The sequence below is a fragment of the Sminthopsis crassicaudata genome, chromosome 2 (genome assembly GCF_048593235.1).
Source record: "Sminthopsis crassicaudata isolate SCR6 chromosome 2, ASM4859323v1, whole genome shotgun sequence".
Lineage (NCBI taxonomy): Eukaryota > Metazoa > Chordata > Mammalia > Dasyuromorphia > Dasyuridae > Sminthopsis > Sminthopsis crassicaudata.
The window spans coordinates 340818789-340834051 of record NC_133618.1 but is presented as its reverse complement, the minus strand read 5'-3'; the positions used below and the strand labels follow the sequence as shown (position 1 = coordinate 340834051).

General features: G+C 31.3%; 1 protein-coding gene across 10 annotated transcripts in view; it reads left to right on the top strand.

Moving 5' to 3' along the window:
• Positions 1-15263, top strand: part of RALGAPA1 (Ral GTPase activating protein catalytic subunit alpha 1) — a 302140-nt gene that overhangs the window by 96773 nt on the left and 190104 nt on the right. For all 10 annotated transcript variants that reach the window (XR_012486534.1, XM_074290587.1, XM_074290589.1 and 7 more), the window contains 3 exons: positions 1039-1168; positions 3410-3647; positions 9197-9358. Coding sequence is in view for 9 of the 10 variants with exons in the window: in XM_074290587.1 (XP_074146688.1) it covers positions 1039-1168; positions 3410-3647; positions 9197-9358 (530 nt within the window). In the remaining variant the exon portion in view is untranslated. The remainder of the gene's footprint in view (positions 1-1038; positions 1169-3409; positions 3648-9196; positions 9359-15263) is intronic.

Genomic DNA, 15263 nt, shown 5'->3' with positions numbered 1-15263 from the left:
TGTTTTTAATGTTTTTAGAAATATATATCATTTATGAGAGGAATTAAATATAGAATTGTTTTGAGAATCTCTTTTTAACAATATTTGAATACCAAAAAATTCCAATTATTTCTTCATGTTTGAACTCTCTGTATCAGATTTTAGATATTGAGCCAGTTTGAGGTGAGAGGCAACTTGTGATGTAACGATTTAATTGAGAATTTTTTGTCCTTAGTCAGTTGTATAAAATAACTGATTATATTAAAAATTTCCCATTTGACAGCATTGAATTCAAAATACAGACATGTTCTACTAAAATGCACATTGCAAATTTTGACTAGTTCCTGGGCAATTTGTAATTGATCCATAAATTAAGAAATGTTAAAATACAAAAAAAAAGTCTTCATCATCTGTTGACTTCATAAGGCATATTGTTCTCTTTTGTCAGTAAGAAAAATCTCCATTTGTGAAATAATTCTTCAATTTTTTTTTAATCTCTTGAAATTCATTCTTCTTTTTCTGTAGGAAAATCTCAATAGCCAAAACTAAGACGTGATTTTGCCTCTTGACAAATGCCTCCATACATATTTATTACAGTTTGGCAGAGAGCTAAGAAAAAAGGGGCCATGGTAGAGGATTCAGTTAATTAGTTTCTGTTGTCCCCCTTTTCTCATAAATATTGGTATAAATTGAGAACTCAAAAGGAGCAAGTAGGATAGTATCATTTTTTTAATAGCAAAGACACTAAGAAGTTAATTTTTGTATGGCACTCTTAAGGTTTATAAACTGATTTATGTGTGTTATCTCATTTGATCCTTGTAATAAGTCTGTAAAGAAGTTGAGATAAAGTGGTTAAATGACTTATCCAGAATCACATAGCTAATGAGTATGTGATGCAGAAGGCAGGATTTGAACTTAAATCTTTATGATTCCCAACCTACCTGCTTCTATAAACTTTTCTTGAAATCAAAAATATTCAATTTGAAAGGTTAAACATTAAGTAAAAGTAAGTATTCATAAATAGAAAGGGTTAATGTGTTTTTTTTTCTTTTTTTAAAGGGAACAGATGCTGCTGGTATTGCTAAGAGTCACTGAGTCTGTTTTGAAAATGCCATCACAAGCTTTTCTGCAATATCAGGGTAGAAAAAATATGACACTAGCAGGTCGACTTGCAGGACCTCTTTTTCAGGCAATAATTTTTTTTTCTAAAATTTTAATGTAAGCTTTTGCATTAGTTTCAACTCAATAGCATTTTAATGTCATTTGAAAAGTTTTTAACATGGAAGACACCATTTAAAGAGCACAGTAATGAAATTGTACCTTAAACAACAAAAAAAGTATTTTCTTTATCAAGATTTATTAAGTCATATGACCACATGTAATCTGTATGTACATAGATGTAGAATATTGTATTATGAATACAGTTTATTGTCTTATTTATAATAATCTGACATATTTGTGAATTATTATTTTATTTCGGTATTTCCAAATATCCAAGATTATAAGAAAATACTTACTCTTAAAAGTATCTTCACTTCAAATAATCACCCTCAAGATTCTTGCTCACCATTGTTGAAGAAAAATCAAATATTGATAATGGAATCATCTTGGGCACAAGCCTCCCCAGTGTTCAAATTGACAAAGTCCCTTCATATCCTCTAATACTTCTCTTAAAACAAATCTTTTGAAAGTAAAATTTATAAGAATCTTTGAAAGAACATTGTTTGGGTTTACTCAATTTAATGCAACAAAAGTCAGTGAATCTTTTTGAAATACTTCTAAGACTACTTATCACTTTTTGATCCTCTTCCCCCAAAGAGTTGGTTATTGATAATAATCAAAAGGACTTCTCTCTGTTCAAAGCCCTGCCCATTCACAATTCTGTCCTTAGGTGGATCATAACTTATTCTTCTGGAGAAGGCAATGATCTTAACTAAACAAGATGTATTTCTAGTTCTAAATTTGGTATCACCCTTAATTGATTTTCCATTTTTTTATTTTTGATTTTTTACATACTTTCCTAAAGGGAAAAGTCTAAAAAAAACTTTAGAGAAATATTTATTTTTTTTATATTCTTGGTTGAAAAATAAGTGTTTTTTTTAAATATGCTTCCACAGTATTTCATTTGTCATATAAATTGTTTTTATCATGCTAGAATTATAAATTGTGAAATGATGTTTTGTTTGCATACATGTTTTCAATAAAAAATAACCAACTAAAACCAGTTATTGCAAGATGAATGTAAGTGAATATAAATCTTCCTACATGAAATGATTATATCAACTAAAAGTTTTCTACAGTATAGATCTTAACAGTTGTGGATATTCATAAAATCACTTGACCTTAACATAAGTTACACTTATATACTGAACTGTTTTTGAATACATCTTTTTTTTTTTTTTTTTTTTTTTTTTTTTTTTTTTTGCTGAGGGAATCTGGGTTAAGTGACTTGCCCAGGGCCACACACCTAGGAAATGTTAAGTGTCTGAGGCTGAATTCGAACTCATTTTGACTTCAGGGCTGGTGCTTTATCCATTGCACCACCTAGCTGCCCTGAATACATCTTTAAATCCTAAGCAAAATATATATCCAAGCTTCTCTTAAAATGATTAAAATCCTTTGAAGTAGAACAGCTTTTTTTCATAAATGTATTTTAAATGTTTTGATTATAACATATGTTCAACAATATCTAACTGTTATAATAAATAATCCATTAATTCATTTGGAGTTTTAAAACTTGAGCTCATTGCTTAAATCCATGCTTACCCTAAAGATTTGTAACTGATATGATAAAATAGAGAGAAAGAATTACATTTCAGAAATATACTGCAAATACACATTTTATACACACACACACACATATATATATATCTAAATCCTACATATATTCTGTAAATCTTAGTTTTTATATTTGATTTATTTTTAATATAGCATAATAGCTAAAATTCATTAGATATTTAAAAGTATAAATTTAAGGTAGGATAATTCAGATGTGAAGGTGTTTATTTTGTTTTATTTATTAGACGACCTTGAATATTTTTAGTTCTTAATAAATTTGAAATAGAAATTTTTTATAGAGGCTTTACCTTTGCTTTATATAGAAATATCAAAGCATTTAATTTCCTTTTATACAATGTGAATTGTCTTCACATTTGTGAGGAAATTCTATTTTGGTATTGGCAACATGCCAGTATTGTGATAAAATAGAAAATGACTTTACTATCAAAAATGTTCAAGATAGGCATTTTGCTCATAAAAGATGTATTAGTCACATCTCTTCTATCCCATTGGCTTCCACAAATGATTATTAGGTAAAAGGTTATCAAAATTTTCCTGTTTTTAAATGGAACCCTTGATTGAATATCTGTCATTTTAAAGTCACAGGTTTATTTTCAATATATGTAATTGTTTCTTTGGAATTTTTTTTTAGACTCTTATTGTAGCTTGGATCAAAGCAAATCTAAATGTGTATATCTCCCGGGAGCTTTGGGATGACTTACTTTCAGTATTGTCGTCACTCACATATTGGGAAGAGTTGGCCACTGAATGGTCATTGACTATGGAGACGCTAACTAAAGTATTAGCTAGAAATTTATATAGCTTGGACCTAAATGATTTACCATTGGATAAACTAAGTGAACAGAAACAGAAAAAGCACAAAGGCAAAGGTAAGAAGGATATTATATAAATTACTTTAATTACCCAGTTAGAAAATTACATTCTTCCTCAAAGCTCTACAAAATTTCTGTACTATCAGGATTTAGATATTATATTTTTTTAAGAACAAATTTTTAAAAATAACTTTGAATTACTGGACAGCAATGAAAAACAAAGCCTTAAGATAACATGAAATACAATTGATAATATAAGTGAATTGAATATTAAAAAATTTTTGAAGTCACAATTCTTTCCAAAATCTGGGAGATTTTTCATTGGTTAAGAGTGTTTTTGTTTGCTTGTTTTTAAATTAGCCACACTGGATGTAATAAGAATGGTATTCCCTTTTGTTAATATTTCACGTTTTAGTCTTGTGTCTGATACTTAACTATTTGTGTGACTGTGCAAATACTCAGGTTCCTTAATCTCAGTTTCCTCAACTGTGAAATGAAGAGATTGTATTAGGTATCCTCTGATGTTCCTTCTAAAACTTAGACTCTGATTCCTTTTGTTATAATTCATATTCCTGATAATTGTTATTATCTTAAGCATGTCTAACCAATTCCCTCTTTAGGATTGAGGAAGGATAATTTGAAAGTATATATTGAAAACTTATTTTTTCTTTTGAATTTAAATACCAAAAAAAAAGTATACCTATACATATAGAATAAAAAAGAGGAAAATAAGTTCTGCATGTTAATCTGTGCTTTCTTTTAGACTGTCTTTTATTTTGTGCATTTTAAAAGATAGAACATTTATTAAATGCATACTCTCCAAGTGTTATGCTAAGCACTTGGAATACAAATACAAGCAAAAGGAAAGCTAGTTGGCATTCTTTTTTTTTTTTTTTTAATTCATTTTTCCAAATTATCCCCTCCCTCTCTCCACTCCCTCCCCCCGATGGCAGGTAATCCCATACATTTTACATGTGTTACAATATAACCTAGATACAATATATGTGTGTAAATACCATTTTCTTGTTGCACATTAATTATTAGCTTCCGAAGGTATAAGTAACCTAGGTAGATAGACAGTAGTGCTAACAATTTACATTCGCTTCCCAGTGTTCCTTCTCTGGGTATAGTTATTTCTGTCCATCATTGATCAATTGGAAGTGAGTTGGATCTTCTTTATGTTGAAGATTTCCACTTCCATCAGAATACATCCTCATACAGTATTGTTGCTGAAGTGTATAGTGATCTTCTGGTTCTGCTCATTTCACTCAGCAACAGTTGATTTAAGTCTCTCCAAGCCTCTCTGTATTCCTCCTGTTGGTCATTTCTTACAGAGCAATAATATTCCATAACCTTCATATACCACAATTTACCCAACCATTCTCCAATTGATGGACATCCATTCAACTTCCAGTTTCTAGCTACAACAAAAAGAGCTGCCACAAACATTTTGGCACATACAGGTCCCTTTCCACTCTTTAGTATTTCTTTGGGATATAATCCCAATAACAGCAATTCTGGGTCAAAGGGTATGCACAGTTTGACAACTTTTTGGGCATAGTTCCAAATTGCTCTCCAGAATGGCTGGATTCTTTCACAGCTAGTTGGCATTCTTTAAGGAGCTTATGTTATAATTGGACGAAAATTCTCCATAAAAGAGCTGAAAAGTATGTAGAGGCAAGTTGGAGAATAGTAAGGTAGGTGCATGCGAAGAGGATAAAGTATAAAAATCTGAAGAATTGGGAACACTAAGTAGAAAAGTAAACAAGTATGGCCTCGATATCTCCTCAAATGGAGATTCTTGATGGAAACTACCAATTGGATGAGGAAATAAGAGGCATTTCCAGGGTAAGAAAATGGCTGGAGTTAGAAGTACATGAGTCTGAAAAGTCAGGAGCAAAACAGGGAGGTAACATGTAAAGCATTTCAGAGGCCCTCTTTTTGAAGGAGGAAAGGGACATCACTATGCCTTTCCTCCTTTCCTCCCACTTAAGTGAAAGGGAGGAAAAAACAAGATCTTTTCCTTTTTTTAAAAATTTTTTTATTTTTTTTTATTTTTTGATCTTTTCTAATAAGTATAGTTAAGCAAAATAGGGGCTATGCCTCAAAATGGATCTTTTAACCATTTGTCCATCACTTTTCTGTCTGATGTAATTAAATATGTTTCATCAGAGTTGCTCTTGATCCTGTGTTGATCAGAGTTATTAAGTCTTTCAAAGTTGTTTTTTTTTTTTTTTTTTGTTTTGTTTTGGTTTGTTTGTTTTGTTTTGCTGAGACAATTGGGGTTAAGTGACTTGTCCAGGGTCACATAGTAGGAAGTCTTAAGTGTCTGAAATCAGATTTAAACTCAGGTCCTCCTGACTTCAGGGGTGGTACTCTATCCATAGCTGCCCCAAAGGTTTGTTTTTTTTTTTTTAATATCTTATTTTTGTATATTTTAAAAAACATAATATCATTTAAATACAATATTATGTATATAATATTATTATAAACTGTTGTGATTCTTCTCATTTTACTTTGCATCAATTCATACTCTCCAGGATTTACTCACCTTGCCTTTTATCATTTCTTTTTTTAAATTTTTTTATAATTTTAAAAATTTATTTACAAAGCATATTCATGGGTAATTTTTCCAACATTGACCCTTGCAAAACCTTTTGTTCCAAATTTTCCCCAACTTCCCCCAACCCCCCCCTCACCTAGCTGGCAAATAGTCCAATACATGTTAAATATGTTGAAATAAATGTTAAATCCAATATATGTATACATATTTATACAGTTATTTTGCTGCACAAGAAAAATCAGATCAAGAAGGAAGGAAAAGTAAAAACTGGAAAACAAAATGCAAGCAAATAACAATAGAGTGAGAATGTTATGTTGTATTCCACATTCTGTTCCCACGGTTCTCTCTCTGGGTGTAGATAGCTCTCTTCATCACTGAACAAGTGAAACTGTTTTGAATCCTCTCATTGTTGAAGAAAGCCACATCTATCAGATATTATCATCGTATAGTCTTGTTGTTTCCATGTATAATGATCTCCTTGTTCTGCTCATTTCATTTAGCATCAGTTCATGTAGGCCTCTGCAATCCTCTCTGAAATCATCCTGCTGGTTGTTACTTACAGAACAATAGTATTCTGTAGCATTTATATACCTTAATTTATTCAGCCATTCTCCAGTTGATGGGCATCCACTCAGTTTCCAGTTTCCTGTTTCTTGCCACTACAAAAAAGGTCTGCCACAAACATTTTTGCATATGTGGGTCCTTTTCCCTCCTTTAAGGTCTCTTTGGGATATAATCCCAGTATAAACACTGCTGAATCACTGGGTATACACAGTTTGATAACTTTTTGAGCATAGTTTCAAACTGCTCTCCAGAATGGTTAGATCTGTTTGCAATGTTCAATAATGTATCAGTGTCCCCAGTTTTCCTGCATCCCCTCCAACATTCAGCATTATCTATTCCTGTCATCTTAGCCATCTGATAGGTGTGTAGTGGTATCTCAGAGTTGTCTTAATTTGCATTTCTTCAGTCAATAGTGATTAGGAGCACTTTTTCATGTGATTACATAGGATTTTATTTTCTTCATCTGAAAATTGTCTTTTCATATTCTTTGCCCATTTATCAATTGGAGAATGGCTTGAACTATTATAAATTTGAGTCAATTTTCTATATATTTTAGAAATGAGGGTCTTTATCAGATCCTTTGGATGTAAAAGTGTTTTCCCAGTTTATTGCTCGCCTTCTAATTTGCATTAGTTTTGTTTATATAAAAACTTTTTAACTTAATATAATCAAAATTATCCATTTTGTGATCAATAAGAGTCTCTAGTTCTTTTTTGGTCACAAATTCCTTCCTCCATAAATCTGAGGGGTAAATTATCCTATGTTCTTCTAATTTGTTTCTATCATTCTTCATGTCTAGATTATGAACCCATTTCAATCTTATACAGTGTTAGGTGTGAGTCTGTGCCTACTTTTTGCCATACTAGTTTCCAGTTTTCCCAGCAGTTTTGTCAAATAGTGAATTCTCATTCTAAAAGCTGAGGCCTTTTGGTTTGTCAAATACTAGATTGCTATAGTTATTGACTATTCTTTTCTGTGAACCTAACCTGTTTCATTGATCAACTTCTCTATTTCTTAGCCAGTACCAAAAGGTTTTGATGACCTCTGCTTTATAATATAGTTTTAGATCTGGTACACCTAGGCCACTTTTATTTGCTTTTCTCTTCATTAATTCCTTTGAAATTATTGACTTTGTGTTCTTCCAGATGAATTTTGTTGTTATTTTGTCTAGGTCAGTAAAATAGTTTCTTGGGAGTTTGAGTGGTATAGCACTAAATAAATAGATTAGTTTAGGGAGTATTTGTCATTTTTATTATATTCAATCTATCCAGGAGCACTTGATATTTTTCCAATTGCTTAGATCTGACTTTATTTGTGTGGAAAATGTTTTTTAGTTTTGCTCATATAGTTCTGATTTTCTCTTGACAGATGGATTCCCAAATATTTTATACTATTGACAGTTATTTTAAATGGAATTTCTCTTTGTATTACTTGCTGTTGGATTTTGTTAGTGATATATAAAAATGCTAATGAATTAAGTGATTTATTTGTATTTTACAACTTTGCTAAAGTTGTGGATTATTACTAATAGTTTTTTAGTTGATCCTTTAATGGCCTTTTGCCATTTCTTACACTGCAATATTAATCTTTGGTCACTCTAACACTAGCTATGCTTGCTTTTTCTTTTTCAAAATATGTCCCTGTCTTTTTGTGCAGTTCTTAGATAGAAGAAGTTAGTTATTATATTTTCTCAATGCATTTCTTATCTTTATTCAGTTTGGTGCAAAATTCAGGATTTTGCTAGAGATACTGCATTATGAGCTAGGCAGCTTGCCTCCTATTTGGGTGGCATCTTAGCAGTAAGTCCTGTGAAGATTTATTTGAAAATATTTTCTTCTTCAGCATTTAATTTATTCAGTTTACTTAATTTTTTTAAAAAATGAACATTTATATAAAAATGATAAGATAATAATTCTCAAAGCTTAGTGATCATTTTTAAAGATATATTTGCCCAGTTTATAAAATCAGGTAACTAAGTACCTGCTCCTAGAGCTTTGATTTCCTTATCAACTAGAGTGGCAAAACAGTCATAGTTGTAATCTTTGATAGTTGTAATCTCTTTCTGTTTCTGGCGTAAGCTAGACAAACATAAAAAGAAGATTGTGGTTATTTTTTTCTCTTCCTTCATAATAGTGCTCCCTTCCTCCCTTCTTGCCTTCTTCCTTTCTTCTTTCCCTTCCTTCCTTCCTTTCTTCTTTCATTCTTCCCTTTCTTCCTTTCTCCCTCCCTCCTTTCCTTCCTTCTCCTTTCTCCCTCCTTCTATACCTATTTTCCAATTTTTGATGATGCTATGTGTGTCATAACACTATTTAATAAAATTGTTTGTCTTTAAAATATTGCTTTTGGTGAGTGTGGGTATAGGAAATCTTGCAGTGTTAGTACATGACATTTTACCTTGAAGTGTAACATCTGATTTATCTGAGACATATGAAATTTAGATGTGTATTTTTTCAATTGATGATTAAAAATATTTTTCTAGGAGTTGGACATGAGTTTCAAAAGGCATCTGTTGACAAGTCCTTTTCCAAAGGATGGAGCCGTGATCAACCTGGACAAGCCCCAATGAGACAACGAAGTGCAACCACTACTGGATCTCCAGGAACTGAAAAGGCAAGAAGTATAGTTCGACAGAAAACAGTTGGTATGTATGCAATAGAAAATAGCAAAATATTATTAAATATATACTTTATGGTTCTGGGTATTTCAAGTTAAACCTTGAATGATTTTTTCTTATTATTGTGTACACTTTTCAGTGTATAGACATCCATAGTTTTAATATAGCTGTGCTGTAAAATTTCAAATATATATAATTGAAACAGTTGAACCTCTTGGCTTTTACAGAATCTGGAGTTCAAATGTAAGTAATTTTTGTGTTAGTAGAAAATTATTAATTGTAGAAATAAAATATTGAAGCTCAGTTCTTCTAAACATGGTAAATATTCCTCCATCCCCAAGAAAGAATAATAAGGGGAATTTATTCGAGAAGTTACAGAGTTGGTCATATCTTAGGCACTTATATGAATGAATTCTTTTTTTCCACTAGGCAGACCATTCAAAGCAGTGGTTTTCATCTTTAGAGACTATGTCAGTTTTAATAAGCTAAGGAAGCATTCCTTTGATCTGAGAAATTATAGAGGGAAACAATTATCTATGTAATATCACAGGGGGACAGTTCACTATATTTTCAATTTAATTTATTCTAGGACAGTGAAAAGGACATTGATTAGGAATTGTCATTTCTATCATTCAGTTGTTAAGTGAATTTGAATAACTCACCTTCTATAGACCTTAATTACCTTATACATGAGAGGAAAATGATAATACTTTGTTTGAACAAATGATATCTTGATACCTTCTACAGCTATAAGATTCTATAGTACAGATATTTTTCTAAAGGATTCTCTGTGTTCTTAAAAATTGGTTGTCATTGGTGAAAGTAGAATTTACTTTAAAGAAATTCAACATGAATCTTCTTGCTGAAATGCATATCAAAAAATGTATGCGCTAATCACAAGAGGCAAAAAGTAATGGAAAATTGAGATAGGTAGTTATTAATTTTTTAAAGTTCATAAGATGTCACATTCACAATTGTTCAGTGCCTATAAAATAAATACAGGAGATATCATTATATTTGCCAGCAATGGACCTTGAATAAGAAGATGCAGAAAACTGTATTAGATAAGAATATAGGTAAATTTAAATGTGCGTGTAAATAGTCAAAAGTTTGGTAGGCTTGCTTTGGGAATGTTATTAATTAAATCTGTAAATGGCCATCTTAACCTAATTTCTTACCAATTTTATTGCCATATCAAGCATTCCAATGTATTTTATGGCAGTAATTATTTTCACTTTTCAGAAATAACCCTTATTAAGACATTTAAACTTTAAAGTGGTGATTGCCTTGAACTTATAAAAATGATAAAATTTCCTACTGCCTTTTTTACAGAGAGATAGTACATTTCTTCTTCGTAGGTAAACAATTCTATCCAAGAATTGTAAGACTAAAAAATGTTAAGAAAGGAACCAATATAAATTTGCTTCGCTATTAGGTGATTAAAATTATAAGTATTTTGAGGAAACTATATTACTATAATTTTAAAATGAAGTCAAGCCTCTTATTTCATTTTATTTTCTTATTGTATATTTTAATCAATTACATTATTGTTATATCTGAAAATAGCAAACCATACTGAACTCATTCACATAGTATATAATTTGAAGCACTGCTATCACTTAATTTAGTGCTTTATTAATACATTGTCAGAATCTGGACTCTATTTATTTTAAAACCTCATTTTTCTAAGGCATGGCACTTTGAATTACTTAGATTTTCCATTTAATTTAAAGAAATTAATACTTTTAATCCATGTAATTTCATTTGCACCTACACTTTTTTTTTTTTTCTAATCTAATCTTTTCATAATGTTCCCATATCTTTTCTTATGTCTAGCATATTGAAATGTTAAGGAAAGCAGTTTTTTTTTTTTTTTTTTTTTTTTTTTAATTTTGATTCCATAGTTCCATTTCGTTCCATTTCTTTATTTAATTAATTTTTAGACACTGTGTATTAGACATCCATTTTAATCTTGAAATAGGCAAGGCTATTTATTAAAGTAACTAAAGCAGGATTATAATACTTTAGTTTTATTTTTAGTGCAAAAACCCAGCAGGTGAAAGTTAAAAGATTTTCAATTTTGAAATTCCTTGGAAAATTTCCTCAAGTAAATATATGGTACAAACTTTTGACTTTGTGCTCATTTTCCATCTTTCATTAATTTTTTTTCTTTTATGTTTCTGTCATTAAGCTATGTAAATAATATATTTGTACTCTTTAAGGTGGTTTGAATGTAATTCTTAGTTGCATAAATATGAGGAAGAAGGCTCTTAAGAGATCATCTGATTCAACCTCCCTTTACAGAGGAGAGCCTGAGGCCTAGAGAAGTGAAGGGATTTACCCAAGATCCTGCAGGCATTTAGCAGCAGGGTGTTAGAATCCTGACATATGACTTTATTTGTTTATTTTCTAATTAATTAATTGGTTGATTACTTTTTTTAATAGCTTTTCATTTACAAGATATATGATAACTGCAAAACCTTTTGTTCCAGTTTTTCCTCTCCTTACCCCAATCCCTTCCCCCAGATGGCAGGTTGATCAATATATGTAAAATATGTTAAAGTATAAGTTAAATACATTATACATGTCCATACAGTTATTTTGTTGTACAAAAAGAATCGGACTTTGAAATAGTGTACAATTAACCTGTGAAGGAAATAAAAAATACAAACGGACAAAAATAGAGGGATTGGGAATTCTATGTAGTGATTCATAGTCATCTCCCACAGTTCTTTTGCTGGGTGTAGCTGGTTCAATTCATTACTGCTCTATTGGAACTGATTTGGTTCATCACATTGTTGAAGAGGGCCATGTCCAGTAGAATTGATCATCATATAGTATTGTTGTTGAAGTATATAATGATCTTCTGGTCCTGCTCATTTCACTCAGCATCTGTTCATGTAAGTCTCTCCAGGCCTTTCTGAAATCATCCCGCTAGTCATTTCTTACAGAACAATGATATTCCATAATATTCATATACCACAATCTATTCAGCTATTCTTCAATTGATGGGCATCCACTATTTCCAGTTTCTGGCCACTATGACATCTGACTTTAAATCTAATGTTCTACTCTACCTTAATGCCTCTTTAAAATCATGAATAATTAATAAAATTTCTTCTTGAATAAAGGATTTAATGGGAAAAAATTAAGCCTACCATCAGTGTGCTTAATGGAATTGTAATTAATGGGCACCTGCTACATTCACTAATTTAATATATCCATGTTCTTATGAATTGGAATGTTTTCTATATCAGTACAGGTTACAATCCATTCATTCTTCCTTATCCTGTGTGATTCTATTAGTCCTTCACAAAGTCTTACTTTAGGTTTTTGTACTGTTTTTCTGTACTTTCTTGTGTTTGCTGCAGGATTGGCATACCTCTTTTTCTGTTCATATATTTGATTATATGACACTTCGTGTGCACAGATCATCCTGTTCTGTACCAATTGAAATTTTCATTTTTTTTTCTCAGATTGTAATGTTGAATATAGATGTTAAAATGATGTGTTCTGGGGAGAAGATAACAGGTTCACATTGAAAGTTCCATGTAATTTTCTAAATGCCACTCATTCTCCTCCTTTTGTTTAGTTTTGGCAGTAGCATTTTTGTTATTTGTGTGTGTGTGTGTGTGTGTGAGAGAGAGAGAGAGAGAGAGAGAGAGAGAGATTGAGAGGGGATAAGAACATACATACACACAGATTAACTCAACTCACTGGGCTTCTCCAGGTATATTTCATAATTTGGACAATATCCACTTTATTTATATCCACTTGACTGATGTGGATTATTATTATTATTTTGGCTTAGTAAAACTTTCATGTATACCTAATTAAGATTCTTTAATGTTCCTTATTTCAATGTTACCAGCATAAGGATGTCTGAAAATAGTTTTTAGAGAGATCCTAATCATCTAAAAGAAATATCTCTTCCATTTGGACTCTGTATGAGAAATTCTCAATGACAGTCATAGTCATGTAGAAATATGCAGAAACATGCCTTCTGGTTTAATGTCTTTCTTGATATTGATAATGATAAGATCATTGATTTTGTATTCTTTGTATCTCACAATGACTTGTGATTCAGAAGAGAATTTCAGCAGACACTTGTTTCTCTTTACATATTTTCACCAAGAATACTATCAATGAGTCATAAAGCATCCTCATAAAGATTTCCTAGTGCTGATAAAGCAGGAGCATTCTGTAATAATTCATCTTTTTGATCATCATGATTTGGCTGCATTCTTTTGCAGTTTTCCCTTCTCTGAAGTATTGATTGTGTTTAACATGATTTTCTTTGGTGTTTGCTCAGGTCTGGGTGCTTTCAACTTCATTTTCTTGAGTATCATACTTTCTTATATAGTATATATAGTTACATTATCATTGATGTGAGAGAATGAATCACTATAGAAATTCTGATGCATGTTTCATTCATATCGTATTTTTTTGTCCTTTATCCATTGTAATTCTGAATATTCTTAGGAATACCCTGGTTTACTTGATTTGTAGTCACAAATCTGTAGATTTACTTTTCTTCCCTACTGCTTTATGCTGTTTTCTGTGATAATCTTGCTTGTATTCTTTATCTTCCACCATGTTTGCTTTTTTCCAATGAAGTACTCTTGGTTATCCTTTTCAAGGAGATAAGTATCGGCTAAGACAAATTCTGTACTCTCTTATTTAGAATCTTTTGGAGTGATTTATTTTATATCTGTTTAAATTAATTTGTGGTACCCAGTCTTCATCTTGTATCTATTTCCTGTTTTTTCAAATTCCAGAGCTTAAGCATATGAGCAGGTTAGATCTTTTATAATTACATGGAATTACTTTAAATTTTCCTTTCTTCTGATATGGTGTTCATTTTGACCTGACAGTACACAACTGAATGATTCCCAAATCAGTAACCAGTATTTTTGTGTTTATCTAGCACTTTCAAAGTTTTTCCAAGAAAGTATTCATAATATATAGTAAGGAGACTTTTGAGTATTCTACATACTTTTGATCTCTTTTGTTTAATGCTTAATGGTTTTTTCCAACATTTATTGTTATCTTGTCATATCTAATTTCATGTAAAGAGCACCAAATACAAAGGATATATGTTGAATTAATTTAATGTACTGGTTATCTTCTTTGTAGAATTTTCTTGCTTCCTGAACTAAATATCATGTCGTGAAAGAATTCATCCTTTCCCCAGTAATTCCAGTTCTTGGGCTTCCATTATCTTAAATAGTGGTTGCTTTAGGCTCTCCCAACATCTAGACCTAGCCACAGTTTTGCTTCACTTAAATCCCTTAGCATTTTCTAGCCTTGCTACTATGTACATACACTTCTTGAAGTGTTCCTTCTCTTCCTCACTCCACATTAGAGTATAATGTCTTTGATGTTAGGGAATATCTTACCTTTTGTCTTAGAAACTGGTGCTTAGTTTAGTGTTTGGCATGTTTAGTGCTCAGTATGTGCTTTTTCAGTCATTCGTCATGGTGGTACATAAGCTTGCAATTCTCTTCATGGTGTTTCCTTTGCCTAAACTTCTTAAGGAAATAAAATTGACAAGTGTCTGATAAAATCTTGGTTTTTTTGATGACCTTGGGAATACAACAAAATATTTTTACCACTTTCAGTTTCCTTCCCACATAAAATCTATATCCCAACCTTCTGTTTAGCTGTAAAATCTTATATCTTCTCATTTTATTTATGCAAAAATATCTATGTAGGATCTTAGAATTTAGAGGCAGGACTCCTGTGGAAAATTATCCAGCTAGTCCACCCTTCTCATTTTATAGATGATGAAACTGAAACCTAGGGAAGGGAAGTAACTTGCCCAAGGCCATATAGGTAATAAATAGCAGAGAGAACCACATCCCCCTCCCCCCCAGCCAACTGGAGTTAAGTGACTTGCCCAAGGTCACACAGCTAGGAAGTGTTAAGTGTC